Source organism: Leuciscus leuciscus (assembly GCF_965113295.1).
Source record: "Leuciscus leuciscus genome assembly, chromosome: 5".
Taxonomy (NCBI): domain Eukaryota; kingdom Metazoa; phylum Chordata; class Actinopteri; order Cypriniformes; family Leuciscidae; genus Leuciscus; species Leuciscus leuciscus.
In genome coordinates, this window is record NC_138729.1 from 4,551,650 (window position 1) to 4,570,153 (window position 18,504).

The window sequence follows — 18,504 nt, forward strand, 5'->3', positions numbered from 1 at the left end:
TTACTTTCCAAACGGGGTAACTAAGTAAAGTAACGGATTACTTTTTTAAAAAGTAACGAGTAACGAGCAAACACTACTTTTTAAAAGTAACTTCCCCAACACTGGCTGAGCTTATGTTTAAAGCCACCTGTTGTCAATTATGTTTATCCCTTAAAACTCATCTTTGATCACCGAAATGACACATTTAAAAGTTTTTTCCTTGTAAATTTTGTCTTTATGCCTTAAAATATCTTGAATGTAACTCGACACCCTTGCCTCATTTAGTATACGTGGTTCTATGAATATGCAAATGAGCCCCGCCTCCACTCACTCCCTCAGCTCAGAGATCCACTGGTTGACGATCACACGTTGATCTGATTGGCTACAAGGTAGTTTGTGACGTCAGAAACACCAGCGATTTCAAAGCGTGTTTTTGAGACTGTCTTTGGTTCACTGCAGTTTTAAGGAGGAAATACTCAGCAATGCTGTCGACTTATGAATTTACACATGGTTTGTCTTAAAGCGTATTAAAAACACCACATAGACATATAAACAACATTTAAAGCTTGATTTTCACCACAGGGGGACATATTTTATGTGCTCTGTGGATTGTGTGTTGAACACTGTTTATCTGTTCATCATATAAAGCGATCATGTCTCTTCAGAAGAATTGGATGAAACCACTCAATACTCATGAATGAGATTTATTGTCTCTTTTATGAACTTTTTGAAGTGCCAGAGTTTTGGTTTGGTATACTTTCAATAGGGACATAAATCTCAGGTTTTATTAAATTTATTTTAAAGTTGAACAAAAGTCTTATAGGTTTTAAATGAAGAACCACATAAGGATGAGTAATTGATGACAGAGTTTTCATTTTTGAGTGAACTAACCCTTTAAACTTTGCCGTAGGGAAAAACCCACGTCACCTTGCCATCGGTCACTGTCACTTATTAAAATCAAATGGCTTTGGCTGAACAGAAAGTCCTCTGGAAAGAACACTCTGATCAGAGAGGATCCTGACTGTGGAGGATAGCAGAGCATCGGGCTGAGCATCGGGTTTAGCATGTGTTTATATGATTGATGTTGTCATGTGACTTGACATCTGCTGCCTGTGACTGCTCAGGTGCTGGATGAGATCATGCAGGAAGTTGGAATAAGATTGCGGGAACAGAATGGGAAGTATCGGCCAGGAAAGTCAGGATATGATTTTCTATGATTTTATGATGGCTGGTAGTTTCCCAAACCTTCCTAGCGCACTGTGCCCGGTCTTCCATTGTTCAGGGTAACAGGTAGTCCCACCCCAAACTTCTGTTATTTTTGAGTCTTTAACATCAGTGCTAGTGAACTCTGCAATTTTAGCTACAAAGAAAATAAAACTCCACAGAAACATTGTTTTTGTCTTTGGAATTGCTTACGTAATCGTTTTATTCTTTTTGTAATAATATATAGACAATGTATCCATAGATATAACAACGTATCCATTCACCATATATTATCTAACCCTTCTTGTAGTTGTTATTTTTCAGTAGCAAATCTTTGTTTATTTGATCCAGTATTTATTATGGCATAAAATCGGTGGCCAGCCGTTTCTCATTGCTGACGCCTAGCTAGTACTTTGTAAATGTGATTTTGTGTTCTTTGATCTCTGACCCTGAAAATGACCCTAAATCCACCAATCAGATCAGTTTTAAATAGATACTTATGATTAGTCACCTATATAGTCGACTTATCAAAGTTTTAAACTACTGGTCAGTAAAAAAAAAAAAAGAAGTTATTTTGTTCAACCCTATTGTAGGTCAAGTGATCCAAACTGTTTATAAATAAAGTTTCAAGAGGACTTGTTTTGGTTGAGGGTTTTACATGGAAACAGCCCTTCTGTTCTGCAAATGTGCTTTGAAAAGCTTTTTTTTCACCTCAAATGTACCACAAATGTTAACAAAACTTGCGTGTGTGGTCATTCATATAGTGCTGAACTATTATTGTAAAAGGGGGCATTAAGTATGTTTTCTGAATTTTGCATTGGAAAAGATAATCCCACATTTGATGACTACCTGAAACCTAAAACACTCTGTCAGGACTGTTTGAATAACCTAAATGAACTTGAATTTCCTTTGGAATGTTTTAAGGAAGTAACGTCTAGGAAATGGAAATGTTTATGTAGGGTCTCATTGAGATAGTAAGTGTTCCAGGTCATTGCTCATCTTCCTGAATGTGTGTCACTCATACTCTCATTATCTAGCTCTCCTTCTTTGCCCTTCACCGCTCTCATTTTGCCCGCATCACAGTCCAGAGGCGGAGTTACGAGGCCTGTGTCCTTATATGGGCATACTCACTCTGAGCCTGGAATGAACTGCTGATTCACATCTCTCTCTCTCTCTCTCTCTCTCTCTCTCTCTCTCTCTCTCTCTCTGTCACTTTCACTCTCACTGCTTTTTGCATCTATTTCCATCACCAAGATCGATGGAAAAATGGAAAGTTTCCATCAGTCTTACCTTCATTTCCCAGGGACAAAGTTTTTCCAAAAGAAGTGAAACTGTGAAATTATTGGATTATCAATTATTATTAATAGGCTTGCCTCATAACTGTACTGTTTAGAAACACTTAAGCAGTTCATATTGATAGACTCTTTTCCACATGGTGGTGTCAAAATACATTTTGTAGCATTTTTCTTTTGTCACTCTGCATGGTAGTCCCTTGAGGAAACATCATAACGGCAGGAGTAGGGCTGTGCGATATAGCTAAAAACATTATCACGATATAATGTTTCATATCGTTCGGTATCGATAATTATTGACTTTTTTTTTTATAACCTTTTAAGACAAGCAGAAAAGTTTGAATTTAAACCACTGTTTTTTATTTTATTTATCCACATTAAGGCAAACAACAAATTATTTTAGTTTTAGCAGTCAAAAATAAAATGTAAACAAAAATATCTTCTCCATGTCTTATATTAAGATAAAAAAGTAAGTGTTAAAGAAACTCTTGAACTTAAATAAAATGTGTGCAATGTAAAAGTGTAAACGTAGAAGAATCAAGGCAAACTTTGAGGTAGATCAACATCTGTAATAAGTAGGGGTGTAACGGTTCACAAAATTGTGGTGTCACAGCAAAAAGAAAGAAATGTCAAATAAATTTCCTTGATTTAAAAAAAAGATCATTATTAAAACATAAATTATTTTAAATAGGTTTAAAAAGAGTTTTCCCTACATCTTGAAACTGTTAGTTTTATAAATGGGGGTAATATATTTGAAGGAGGAACGAATAATGTTTTGGTCATCACATTAAAAATAACATTTAAATATGATAATATTTGAGTTTTGAAGTGCTGGAAAAAGATGTGTGATGTACTTGAAAGCATTTTACTATTCCTGCCAAACTTCCATGGTTACAGTGAGTGTTACTACAGTAAAGCCATGGTGAATGTTGCTGATCTGTGGACTTAAAGCCTATAACTAGTTCATTGATTCATGGCACAATGTTTCTCCTGGTTTCCACGTCAGCGCTGTTTGATCCGTTAAAAACAGAGAAGTGTGAATGCTTCTCACTAGATCTCGCGGCGATGTTATTACTTCTGTGGCGAATTCAAATGCTTTCTTTACTGGATCTCTTAGCGCTGTGTAGTAACAGTGTCGCTTGATCAAGATCGGCTCGCGCTGCATTGACATTGATGGTCCAAACTGATAAACGGTCCGTGAAGCACAAAATAATAACGCAGTTTCGTTCCGCTTTCATTACGCTTGCCATTTGATGTTGGGCAACGTTGTGGTGGTCGCGCCAGCGATGCGCGCGCATTTGATTCCACAGTCTAGCAGCACCAACACCATCGTCTCTCTCTCGTTTCGCCATGTTTGAAAGCAGTGTACAGAAGAGATTCTGCGCTCCTATTGGTCAACGTCACCGAACTCGTCACTGAACTCGTTGTGGAGGACCGAAACAACATTAAACATGCTAGTCTTTCTGTCGTGACATCGCCTCGGTTGTCGTCCCCTATACGAGATGAAACGATTGATTCTTGCGTCCACGACACCCTACGTCAAACAGATCGGGGCTGATATCGTGCAGTGTGAACCCGGCATAAGTGATATCCAAGCATTTTGGCCAAATAAACACCAACACCCTGATGAAGGCCAGTGGGCCGATACGCGTTGGTGTTTTAATGCTTTATCACTCTAAAACAATAAAGGCTTTTTAACTTTTGCATCCTACTGAGTGCCTGGACCTGGATCTTTTTTCCAATTCTTTTTTATGAACATTTTGGCCAAATGTTTACCTTTGAGTGACTGGATCATGCTGGTCATCTCCAAGACATGTTGGATCACTATTACACCTGTAGCTGCCACTGTTCACTTGTAATGGGACCACCTGAGAGGACTGTTAATACCAGATGTGAATGCGCTCATCCTTGGATGATATTCTGCGTTTCCATCTGTTCTCATAATCAGGGAACCCTCGGTATAACTCTGCAGCGCGGATGCTTTAGCAATACCAAAAGCAAGTGTCATGAATGTTTGTGCGCTGCTGCTGAACTGCCAAACAGCTGCTTTTGCATCTGTTCCTCCATGCCGTCATCATCACCTTTCCTTCCAACTTGGTAAAATATCGAAAGAAATGAAAATGAGAGACAAGAACGATGGTATACCTTCCTACACCAGCCTATTTTCCAATAGAGAAAATCAGACTTGATTCACTACAGCTCAGAGATGATTAATACAGGGACTTTCTGTGCTATGGTCACAGTACTTTTGGCATCAATGCAAACAAGATTATTTTTCAGACTCTGTGACATAATTAACTGTGATGGATGCAATAGCGTAATGAGTCTGACAGATACACACCCTCATGTAATTTCAAACTAAGGGAACACAATGAGAGAAAACAACTTGCATTTTCATTAACTGAAAAATGTATGGAATTACGCTTTTAAGTTTTTACTCTTGCTTAATTAAGATTACTTTAGGTTATTAAATTCTAGCTAATGACTATGACCACTTAAAATTAAAGTGGTTTAATGTTTAATATGACCACATACGTTTAATAGTAGATTATTTAATGTTGATTTTAATATGGTTCTGTTTGTTTAAATTATGAAGTGTTCACAAAATATTTGTCACGCAAAAGCATTGTCATTCTTCACAGAAGGCGTTTAATATGGACGTATTGATAAGACATAGGAAGTCATATCCACCCGACACACTTGTTTCCTACTGATGATAAACCATTGCCATTTACACTCCATGAGCTCTCTAGTCTCTACTGGTGACTTTGTTTTAACCGGATATACAGTAACATCCTAACCACACGCAGACAGTAAGAGATGTCAGTTTACAGGAATATTAATAATCGATTTTCATTCAAATTAACGATCAATCAATCTTATAATCTTAAAATTGTTAATACTGCAAAGTGGCTGCAATGGTACATGCATCCTTACCGAACCGAACTTAAAAGTGAAGTGAAACGATGCCCAACCTAATGTTAGCGGTAATACTGGTGTGAAATGTCCTCCCTGTGACATCCTTAATATGGGTATAGATTATCTAGCACATGACAAGCTATTGTGCATGTGCCGAATCGAAACATACTGAAGAAAACTACCAATTGGCACTGGAATAATTTGAGAACAGCAGACATGCATGTTTCCAACATTTTATTCTGCAAATATGCCTCTGTTGTAGAGCATTCACAGATTATACTGATTGGATGGCGTTGCTCTAGAGTGAATACAGAGCCCTTATTCTTCACCTGCTGTGCAGATGACCTGCTTTTGTGTCTTTATCTGGACATTCCAGGTCATGTCCTCAATTAGTCAAGTCACCTTCATTTATATAGCGCTTTTAACAATATAGATTACAGTGATAATAGGAAATGACAGTAGCAGAGATTGTTTTGGCTTTACAGCATCTCTAGAATAAAGTTGTTGTCCAGCTAAAGTTAGTTTTGAATGATTGATTTGTTCCCGTGGAAGTGTTCCCGGTTCCGGCTGAGCTAATCTATGCAGCCTAACATTGAATTATAACGGTCTATAATGTGTTATGTGTATGCTAGGCCAAAGAGATGTGTTTTTAGTCTAGATTTGAACTGACAGATTCATATGTCTGCTTCCTGGACAATGTTTTGGTGCTAAATAGGAAAAGGATCTACCGCCAGCTGTCGATTTTGATATTCTAGGTATTTAGAGAGAGTGGGGTAAGATGTGTCGTGGGTAAATGCGTCACCCTAGGCCACTCTGCACAATGTTTGTCATGTGAATATATATATATTAGTTAAAAGGACAAACTACAAATGTGTGATTCTTTTTAATCATTTTTGCAAAGTGTTTATACAAGGCAAGTAAAATAAATTGTCAAAACAAATTTATCTAAAAATATACATCATGCATGTTCACTAATTACCATAAAACTATTTAGTAATTAATTAATTAAAAAAATAAAATTATATATATATATATATATATATATATATATATAAAATGTATTTATTTATTTATTAAATGTGTGTGTGTGTGTGTGTGTATATATATATATATATATATATATATATATATATATATATATATACATTTATTTATTTATTCATTAATTAATTAATTAAATGTGTGTATGTATTTATTTATTTATTTATTTAAAAAAATTTTTTTTTTTAATTATTACTTTCAAAAAAAAAAAAATTCTTCTTATTTAATCCTTTTCAGGCTTGAATATGAATGGATATACGAAAATGTCAGTAATGTGCTGCAAAAATAAGACCGATATAGAAGAATGCATTAAATAGTTTTTTTTTTTGTACACGTAGCTCATTTATGTTAATATTATTACTCCAAATGTCTTCGTATTAGTGAAATCTAATTCAAAGAGTGTTCAAATTGTATTCAATATATATTTGAACATTCAAATTGTAGCATGCATATCTTGAAATATAATTGTTTTTATCTCGGATCCCTGTGTTTAGAGGATAATGTAAGTAAAAAGTGGCACAGCTTACCCCACTGACTGCCTCCCCAAAATAATATTTGACATACTTGAAGCTTGTTTGCTCTCTGTTTCCCCAGCTTGATAAAACTATCGATATAGACGAGCGGCGTCTGATCCGGACAGCGATTCGGGAGCTGCGGCGCTGTGAGATTGAAGAAATGGAGGCAGCACTAACCAGTAAGCGCTTCAGACGTGCCCACCAGGACAGACATGAGGACAAAGAAAACCAGTGCTGGTATGAAGAGATTGTATTAATATAATCTGAAATGCAAAAATATGTTAGGTATAAAATCCAATGAAAAGTTTTGCGAATTACATTTTGAATCTGAACTTGTTTGCTTGTATTTGCAGTCCTGATTTGACAGCTTCTTTGGACATGCTATCGGGGAAGATTCAGGCTATACATGACATTGAAGAACTTACCAGACTGGTAAGGACATGTGTAAAGAGATGAAATGTTTGTTGATGATTCTCTTGTGTTGTTCCTGTCAACATTCTGGGGTTTTCTGGAGATGGTTGATAAGTGTTTTTGCCCTGGATGGAATGTTCTTTTAAGTTTAAGTTTAAAACTTTTAAGTTCTTTGTTAGTGTAAAACAAAAGGCTGCAATGAGCCCAATCCAAATTAAGTCCCATTGTTTTAGGTAGGGGTGGGCGATATGGCAAAAATATCATATCACGATTTTTTTCAGGAAAATCACGATTAACGATTTTATCACGATTCTTTTTATGTTGGTTTATGTTACTATTTTGTGACTTAGCATTACAGCCAATCTAATGTCCATATTTTAAAAACAAAGCCTTAGGTAACAAAATAAAAACAAAATAAAAATGGCAGACAGGGGTGAAGATAAATATATTTGTCATTATGTTCTTTGTTATTAAATATTAAGATCAAAGATACACATTACACATACACAACTTAATATACAAATTAAATAGGCTAAACAGTGCTTTATGTTTTCAGCTACAGTAGGTGTATTTAACAGTAGCATTGAAGAAAGTAATTAAATGAACAAATATGAAAATAAAACAAAACAGACTTCACTGTATAAATTATACATTGATACTTATTAAAGCTACTATTAAAGTTATCATTCAAGAGCAGTGAGTGATTTTCTCTTTGCATTTTGTTGTTTTATTCAAATTATCATAAATTCAAATTATCATAATTTACTCTCTCAAGTTGTTTTAAACTCGAATAAGTTTCTTTCTTCTGTTGAAAATAAAAGTTATTTGGAAGAATGTGGGTAACCAAACAGTTGATATACCCCAGTGACTACCATAGTATATTTTTCTCCTATGGAAGCCAATGGGGACCAGCTATACTGTTTTTTCAAAATATTAATATTAGAAAAATATTAGAAACTATTAGATGGAAATTAAAACAGGTTTGGAGCAACATTAGAGTGCGTAAATGATGAGATCATTTTTATTTTTGGGTGAACTATCCCTTTAAGGACAAGCGGCAGCGTGTTTACTATTACTAGCCTACTGTCTCTTTAAGAGCTGCGCGTGTGACACGTCTAATATACACGCATTTGACAAGCAGATTTTCTCTCAATTTTCTCAAGTTTGCTTTCACTTTAGACATAACCGACTTTGTTTATGTAAACCTTGTGTGTATTTAACAGTATAAGCACAATAAGACTCGAAAGATAACTTAGTCCAGTATCCAGGCACTGGTGGACAGGCTTTTAGTGCATGTGAGCTTCGCATGTACGTGCTGAGAAACGCACACGTTAGAACAGCGCATCAGCACGCGAATTAAATGTTTAACCGACAAGGCATTAAAGCACATGCAAATTGTGAACTTTTGTGAACTGCAGTCCTGTTCCGCTGCGTTAACATTTTATGTGAATATACGTCGCGTTGTTCAGTATGTTGGGACAGAGGCGCCAGAACAGATATAATGCACGATTCTACGATATTTCTTCAAAAGCAGATCGTGGAGACATTTTAATCGTCCACGATCAAAAATCGTCATATCGCACACCCCTAGTTTTAGGTTAAAGTTTTATTGTTCTATGTATAAAAGGTATATTGTTTCTTAATGGAAATTGAGTAAAGTATAAATTCTGTGAATCTGTGAACGCTGTTAAAGAACACGTGCAAATTGCACACAGTTCTCTTTATAATGGGGTGTTTTCAGTGAAATGTAAATGTACTCTTACTTTCAGTAATGCCCCAATTAGATGCTGGCCTGTAAGATGGTATTTACCAGGGGTATTCGATTAAAGTTCCAAGAGGTCCGGTCTCTATTAGAGCTGCACGATTAATCGTTAAAAAATTGTGATCTTTCTATTCAAACACCCACTTGATCTCTTTCATAAATAACAACGATTCGCCTGTGTCTATTAAAACTAGGGCTGCCCTCAACTAAAGATTTTTCTAGTCGACTAGTAGTCGTTCATTTAAGCGATTAGTCGACTAATCGCACGTTTTTATTAATAAGACATAAATCATAATAATGAGCATATATATATTACATGGCCTAATCAGCGCTCAAATGCACGCATAACGTTTGGCACAGCGCACCAGCAAACCTAATGATTATGAGTGTGTCGTGAAAAAACAGGAGGAGACTGTCTAAACATTTGAATAATTTGTTGATAATGTTTTCTGTGTTTTTGGCTGCAGAGATTAAGTCACGATGCTGACTCGTCATCTCCGCAGTAGCTAGTGGACGCGCCTATATGCACGTTTCATACGGATTACATAATCTGAGAATATTTATTTTCCAATTGAATTGGTTTAGACATTTCAAGCTTTCTATAGATATATTTCTCATGTCTGTGAGACCAGTATACACTGAGTTTCGGTTCGAAAGTGACTGAGACCAAGATGGCAGAAAGCGCATCCTGACTGTTTTCATTATTTTACAAAAGCACAATGTTTTGTTGCTATTGTGAGTTTACAGAAATAAAAGTAGACCCTTTACAGTTTGCATTACTGTAATCTGCATGACCGAAAAATTTATTTTAAATGCAAGCGATCGCACCGGTGCCTGTATGTCATGCAGTTAGCACGCGCTCTCCACACAAACACTTGAATATATGCCTAATAATAGCGCACATTTATCGAGGTTAACATTAGATTGAACGGACTTGTAAAGTTGCTACTACTTACATGTTTCAGGTGATAAGCCATAGTTGAGGTCGATGAATGATAGGCGAATGTTTGGATTTTGTGTTGCCACTTTTATGTTTCGCCACTTTATGTGGAGATTTTTTTTTTCTGCGATTAAAGCAACACCAAAGATTATTCAGTACCTTGAAATAATGTTTCCAAAATCGTTTCAGTGGTTCATCAAGTCGTAACATGGTGAACGCCACTTCTGCATTCGCTTTGCGGCCGTATATCTACTATAACCGCACTATGCAAGATGACTTGCTTTACGGCAAGCGTTATAATGTCATTATTTTGTTTTTCTTTGTTTCTGATGTCGCAATACATCATACTTTCATAAAATCATGCAACATGCTCTACCTTGTCTGTGGACATTGTTCATTCCAAAGCGGGTGCTGGATAAACAGCGAGCGTGTGTGTGTGACAGTAGGCTGCGGTAGGCTAAAGTATTTACGACAGCGGTAATGGACAATTCCACTTCCAACCTGTAGGGGGACCGGAGAGGAAAAGTGCTTTGGTGTCGCTTTAATAAAATGTTGATGACCAAACCTCTTCTAGTCGACTATTAGGGGGCAGCCCTTATTAAAACTGGCAAACTCAAACCGGACTTTCAAATGGAATAATGGAGTATTTTCTTATTACAACATTAATGCCAGTCGCACATGTACGTTTTTCTGCCCTGTTCTTTGTGGTAAAAAATAAATAAATGCAGAAATGATTTAAATTTGGTAAATGTGTTAAACAGCTGAGATTACTACACTTCATCCAAACTGTATGAGACCATTTGCATTGAATTGTTTGAATTCTGTGGAAATATACCAAGATTTTCTTTCTGTGGAATTCTGTGGGTTCACATTCTGTGTGGGTCTAAATATCAGTCATGTCAGCCTAACTACCGTTTTTGTGTCTTGCCCTTTATTTTCTTTCTTTCTTTCTTTCTTTCTTTCAAGTTGCAAAGCACCAGTGTATATGAAGAGAGAAAACTCATCCGGGCAGCCATTCGCCGGCTGAGAGATGAGGAGATACGAGGTGAGATTGCATCTTAAAGGGCTGGAAAAATATCTCTATACATCTGTTTGTCTGTGTGTGTGTGTGTGTGTGTTTACATTCCCCCGTTCTCATTCTCATAGGAGCATTAGAGAAGGTTCAGACCGCTGGCCAAAGAACAGAGCGACGACAAAATCCTCAAAGCAGCTTTGACCTACAGGTGAGTAAATGTGGCGTGGTGAATATCAGGAGCAGTAAATCTCAGGGATAACTAGGCTGAAGTTTGTGGCTTAATGTGGAATGAGGAGAGATCAATCTGTAGACGCTCAACTGGGGATTGTTTTGGCCGTTTCAAAAGTTCATGAATTCAGTTATAGTGGGAAATAGGGTCAGGGTTAGGATTTATTTATATATATTTAAAAAAAATCCAAGTACATATATTGAAATGTGCACTTCTTTATTGACATCTCAAGCTCAGATAAATGCACCTTTATTATAAGTTTGTTTAAAGAGGACCTGTTGTGCTTTTTTACATGTTTATCTTTCTTTAGTTGCTTTAATGTTGCTGTTTCTGAAATCCCTGAAACGCCTCCATTGTAGACTTGAGTTTCTTCCGGGAACGAACATGTCACAATATTCCTCATTTAAATAATTAATATGCAGAATAAAGGGGCGGGGCCTGGTTGAGTTAGTTAGAAGTGTGTTGAAACTGGAGGTTATGGTAAGGGGCGGGACATTTCCCAAACACACTCGACCAATCACAACACACTGCTCCAGCCGACCAATCAGAGCACAGTGTGCTTTTCAGAAGGAGGGGCTTCATGGAGACAGGAACTAAACAGAGCATTACTGACAGACTGGGAAGTAGGGCTGCTCGATTATGGATAAAAAATCATAATCACGATTATTTTGGTCAGTATTGAAATCACGATTATGTAACACGATTATTTCACATGACTTTGGGAACGTGTTGCATTTATTAAAAAGACACCTTTCAAAAATTCTTAAAAAAATTGAAATTTGAACATTTATTGTACTTTTTGAACTATTAGAATAAATAACATAACAGATAATACTTCAATAAGTATTTTAATTTTCCCGCAGCTCTACCACTTATAATGCAGGAAATTCCCCCACAAACATTGATTCACTTTAGCAAGTATTGTATGAGTAGCCTAAATTAATCTACAAAGATAATAAAATCAAATCTAAAACTTTTGCAAAGACGCAATTTCACAAACAGCGTGAGTGTTCAGCGGCGCCGCGTCTTTTCTCTCTCCGTCTCTCTGCATGGGTTGGACAAAGCAAGCGTTGAAACTACCCTCTCGCGTTCAGGAGTCGGGACATGACGGAATTGTCACTTGCACAATCGGGCCAGCATTGCATCGTAACTAAAGTTGATAATTTTCACTTCTTTAAGTCTTATCAGTTTAAACATTCAAGCTCAGAGAGTTTACGGCTTCGGGAGGGGCGGATGTGCGCGTGTCATTCAAAACACAAGACAAAATAAGAGTGTTCTTGCAAAACAGAACATGGCAAAATAATCGTTTTTACTCGATTGTACTATTTTGGTGATCGTTGGGAGCCGAAATTGAAATTCAATTAATTGCACAGCCCTACTGGGAAGAGGGGAGCTGCAACAATGGAGAATATGGAGAAAATAATCAACATTAAAAAAAATTATAATTACATTATTACAAAACACATTATTACTTCACACATAATTTTTTTTTCAAATATGCAAATAGGTGTACTGAATATGTAAACAACCTTCTATCCTGTCTTTCTTTTTTTGCTTTCACTTTCTTTTCATTCCAACTTCCTATGACACACACACACACACACATACCTTTGTCCTTCAATGACTTTAATGTGTTAACAACACAGATCTCTCCACTGACTGAAATGTGGAGAATGTTAAAAATGTGCTGCTTCCTTCACCTTAATCTACCCTTGTCCCTCTCCACTCCTACTCATATTTATTTCATTTCTCTGTCCTCAAGTTACTCCTCTTTCCATTGCTCTTTCTCAGGCATTATCTCAGGGAGACTTTTGAGTAAACATCAGCACGCTTATCTGTGTATCAGTTCATACTTGTCTGTAATATTACCCATATCCAACTGAATGCCTAGTACGCTCACTGAAAATAACAGGTAACCAAATGTGACGTGTTTTAGCAATGGGAAAGAAAGACACTTCTGTATAAGGAGATCCAGTGTGATCATATCTTCACTTATAGTGTATCATATCTTCATAGCAGCTTTTCAATGAGGGAAAAAAGCCTCCTATGGTAATATGGCACAGGTTATTGTCATGTCACAGGATATGTAACAATGAGTTTGCCATCATCAACATTTGAAATTTAATGCAAAACTTCCCACCCATCTTCTTTCAGCTGATGCTCAGTTCAATGGCAACACGCAAAGTGTCGCTTAGTGCAAATAATATGCCGTTCGCAAGATTCTTTTTACTCAGATCAAAATGACCCTTTAATCCAATGTTCTTGTTGTACAAGACCCTGTTATATTTGCATCTGTTGTTCTCTCAGTTCTTACAGTTTTTAAATGAAAACAGAAGACACTTAAAGGACAAGTTCGGTATTTTACACTTAAAGCCCTGTTTACAGATAGTGCAGCAGATTAATGGCATATTTCAAGAGAATCGTTCAAATTGGTATAGAAGCATGAAATTTGGCACAGATACTCTCTAAGGGTCACTTTTTGGGAAAAAGGCGTTGGCCACCGAAAAATTCAACATGGCGGCCATTTTTTCAAGATGGCCGCTATTTCTGTAAAATGCTCATTATGTCAATTGTTAAAACAGTGATGTAGGCATAACATTTTGTGAAAATACTCTCTTCAGAATGTTTTTTTGGAAAACGGTGCTTGTCCCTCAAAAATTCAAGATGGCTACCAGTTTTCAAGATGGCCGCCATTTCTCTTGAATCCTTACATCTTTTTTTCAAATGGTGCTGCTATCATGAAATTTGGTACAAATATTCTTCAAGGAACATTATCATGGAAAAAGGTGTGTGCCGCTCAAATTCAAGATGGTGACCATTTTCAAGATGGCCACCATTTCTGTCAGAGCTCAATTTAATGTGTTAAGGAAGGTTTTGTTTAATATAGTGAACGTCATTACACAACCAGGGCACACTGGTGACTTAACTGCTGTGGAACTCAGCATGGGGTTCAGTGTCAGCTGATCTAGTTTTACTTACACTGTAGTTCTTGACTAGTAGTAATAGTATAGCTAAGTTTAGTGTCCCAAATGCTGTCTACCAGCCCCTCATCAATTAGCTAGTAATAGTAGTTAGATAGCCGCACCTGAATTGACAGGTTGTGCCAGCGCGGGAGAGCCGAGCCAAGGGTAAGCGGGGCAATACATGACTTGTTCATGTATGCTTACCTGGAAGGTGTACAGATCACACGGGACTTAAATGGCACTGGATGAATGATCGGGCTAGGTGTAGGTGACCCGTACCTAGTTGTATCCCATACCTGAATGTGTACTATGTCTATGATTGAGGTGGTGAAAGGATAACCCCTCGGCCTTAATCAGACAACAAACCCCCAAAATGGCAAATGAAAATCCCATGTCAGCCAAGAGGCCAACTGATTGGAAGAAATGTTGTCTTTGTCAGACAGACACAAAGGAACCCCTCCAATCACCACCTACCCATCATGTTTCTCAACATGATGGCTATAAAATGATTGCCACCAACATTCCACTCTTACACAAGATGAACAAAATGCCAATGACCCTGGACCTGGAACGACTGGATGAAGGTGGTGGTATAGAAGCTTTGAGAAGGAACCAAGCGAAGTATCACTACAATTGTCGACTTCGGTTCAACAACACAAAGTTACTTCGTGCCCAGAAGCAACAATCCGATGCTCAATGTAGTGAGATAGATGAAGGCCAAACAAAGCATCGCAGAACCATGATGCAGAAAAGTCTAGATGATCAGGTTTGCTTTCTTTGTGATAACATATCTCCTGAATCTGACCTACGTCAGGTAATGACACTGCAACTGAATGACAGACTACATGAATGTGCACAAACACTGAATGATGCTAAATTATTGTCTCAACTAAGTGGTGCTGATGCCATTGCACAGGAGCTGAAATACCATAATTTGCGTCTCATTCATCTTTACAACAGAGAGAAACCTCAGAAGGCTTGAGAAAGAGTCACAGAGTGAAACGATTCAACCAGCCATCTTTCCTATGGCTCTTTCTGAACTGGTCACCTATATTGTTGAAACCAGTCTCAATTCTGATGGTCCTTCCGCCTTCCGTCTCGCAGATACAGTGGGGAGAACAAGTATTTGATACACTGCTGATTTTGCAGGTTTTCCCACTTACAAAGCATGTAGAAGTCTGTAATTTTTATCATATGTATTCTTCAACTGTGAGTGACGGAATCTAAAACAAAAATCCAGAAAATCACATTGTATGATTTAAGTAATTAATTTGCATTTTATTGCAAGACATAAGTATTTGATACATCAGAAAAGCAGAACTTAATATTTGGTACAGAAACCTTTGTTTGCAATTACAGAGATCATTCGTTTCCTGTAGTTCTTGACCAGGTTTGCACACGCTGCAGCAGGGATTTTGGCACACTCCTCCAGACCTTCTCCAGATCCTTCAGGTTTCGGGGCTGTCGCTGGGCAATACAGACTTTCAGCTCCCTCCAAAGATTTTTTATTGGGTTCAGGTCTGGAGACTGGCTAGGCCACTCCAGGACCTTGAGATGCTTCTTACAGAGGCACTCCTTAATTGCCTTGGCTGTGTGTTTCAGGTCGTTGTCATGCTGGAAGACCCAGCCACAACCTATCTTCAATGCTCTTACTGAGGGAAGGAGGTTGTTGGCCAAGATCTCGCGATACATGGCCCCATCCATCCTCCCCTCAATACGGTGCAGTCGTCCTGTCCCCTTTGCAGAAAAGTATCCCCAAAGAATGATGTTTCCACCTCCATGCTTCACGGTTGGGATGGTGTTCTTGGGGTTGTACTCATCCTCCTTCTTCCTCCAAACACGGCAAGTGGAGTTTAGACCAAAAAGCTCTATTTTTGTCTCATCAGACCACATGACCTTCTCCCATTCCTCCTCTGGATCATCCAGATGGTCATTGGCAAACTTCAGATGGGCCTGGACATGCACTGGCTTGAGCAGGGGGACCTTGTGTGCGCTGTAGGATTTTAATCCATGATGGCGTAGTGTGTTACTAATGGTTTTCTTAGAGACTGTGGTCCCAGCTCTCTTCAGGTCATTGACCTGCCGTGTAGTTCTGGGCTGATCCCTCACCTTCCTCATGATCATTGATGCCCCACGAGGTGAGATCTTGCATGGTGCCCCAGACCGAGGGAGATTGACCGTCATCTTGAACTTCTTCCATTTTCTAATAATTGTGCCAACAGTTGTTGCCTTCTCACCAAGCTGCTTGCCTATTGTCCTGTAGCCCATTACACAGCTCTCTGGTCTTGGCCATTGTGGAGAGGTTGGAGTCTGTTTGATTGAGTGTGTGGACAGGTGTCTTTTATACAGGTAACAAGTTCAAACAGGTGCAGTTAATACAGGTAATGAGTGGAGAACAGGAGGGCTTCTTAAAGAAAAACTAACAGGTCTGTGAGAGCCGGAATTCTTACTGGTTGGTAGGTGATCAAATACTTATGTCATGCAATAAAATGCAAATTAATTATTTAAAAATCATACAATGTGATTTTCTGGATTTAGATTCCGTCTCTCACAGTTTCAGTGTACCTATGATAAAAATTACAGACCTCTACATGCTTTGTAAGTAGGAAAACCTTCAAAATCAGCAGTGTATCAAATACTTGTTCTCCCCACTGTATGTGCAACCTGTACCAGCAGCGTATCCTTTTTCTAACAGTGGCACTTCCTCTCTGTGGACTACACCTTGCCGTGGTGGAGAGGCTTGTGTACTCCAATGAACCTGAGACCTATGCCGGTGGGGATTTTATATCCCTGGCAAGTTTAACTAAGCTGGACAGGTCAAAGGAGAGGAGGCAGACAAAGCAGACATTATGACTATTTGACAGAAATGGTGGCCATCTTGAAAATGGTGTCCATCCTGAATTTTTGAGTGGCACATACCTTTTTCCAAAAGAGTGTTCCTTGAAGAGTATTTCTGCCTAATTTTATGCTTGCATCACCATTTGAACACTTGAAATAATTAATATTCGACAGGAACGGTGGCCATCTTTAAAAATGGCGGCCATCTTGAATTTTTGAGGGACAAGCATCTTTTTCTATTAACATGTCCTTTAGAGAGTATTTGTATAAAATGTTATGCTTGGATCACTGTTTGAATAATTGATATAATAAGCATTGAATAGCAATGGCGGCCATTTTGAAAAATGGCCGCCATATTGAATTTTTGAGTGGCCAACGCCTTTTTCCAAAATAGTGGCCCTTAGAGAGTATCTGTGCCAAATTTCATGCTTCTATACCAAAGTGAACGATTTTTTTACTAATCTGCTGCACTAAGATCGTTTCTGATGAAATAGAACGGTTAAGATTGAAATTTGGACACATGCTGCTGGCCCGAGAATTTTCGGTTTCTGTGGTAGCACCCCCCCACCACACCCACAATGGCTGCATAGGTGCACTGGAACAATCCTTCCTAAAACGCATTAAACTTTCGTTTACAAAGACGTGAAACTCACAGAGTGGTCAGGGGTGTTCACTGATATGCTCACACAAAAATCGCTGCAAAAGATGCTTTCCAACTGGTGTTTTACCATTCGTTGTAAAACTGTGGACCTATTTTTCCAAACGCCTCACACCCGTACATTCTTCCGTTGAGAGCTTGAATAATAGACACTCCAGCCCGGCGGCGGAGTAATACCGGACCTCACAGCACATCCAATACAAGTCAATGAAGTTGGTCAAAAACTACGATAAAACCTGTTGGAAAGCATCTTTTGCAGCGATTTTTGTGTGAGCAAATCAGTGAACACCCCTGACCACTCGGTGAGTTTCACGTCTTTGTAAACGAAAGTTTAATGCGTTTTAGGAAGGATTGTTCCAGTGCACCTATGCAGCCATTGTGGGGGTGGTGGGGGGGTGCTACCACAGAAACCGAAAATTCTCGGGCCAGCAGCATGTGTCCAAATTTCAATCTTAACCGTTCTATTTCATCAGAAACGATCTGAAAACAGGGCTTTAAGTGTAAAATACCGAACTTGTCCTTTAAATAAAAATTTTTTATAAAATTTTTTTTTTGTTTACTAAAAAAAATTGTGTAAAAAAAAAAAGAAGTTAAATATCGCAGATATTGTCAGCCGGTTCTCTGCGTGTCACTATAAACTGAAGTGAAATATAAAACACGCATCTGTTCATCACAATGAGTCAAACTAGCTAATTGGGAACGGTTGTCATTACTTAAGCTGTAATCATCACATGAATCA

The 18,504-nt window shown here is 38.0% G+C and overlaps 1 protein-coding gene across 1 annotated transcript in view; it reads left to right on the plus strand.

The window, feature by feature from the left end:
• The window catches only part of smtnb (smoothelin b), a 78,187-nt gene that overhangs the window by 7,105 nt on the left and 52,578 nt on the right, over positions 1 to 18,504 (plus strand). The window contains exons 2-5 of the mRNA XM_082171709.1: positions 7,029 to 7,186; positions 7,303 to 7,381; positions 11,029 to 11,107; positions 11,209 to 11,285. Of these exons, the coding sequence (XP_082027835.1) occupies positions 7,029 to 7,186; positions 7,303 to 7,381; positions 11,029 to 11,107; positions 11,209 to 11,285 (393 nt within the window). The remainder of the gene's footprint in view (positions 1 to 7,028; positions 7,187 to 7,302; positions 7,382 to 11,028; positions 11,108 to 11,208; positions 11,286 to 18,504) is intronic.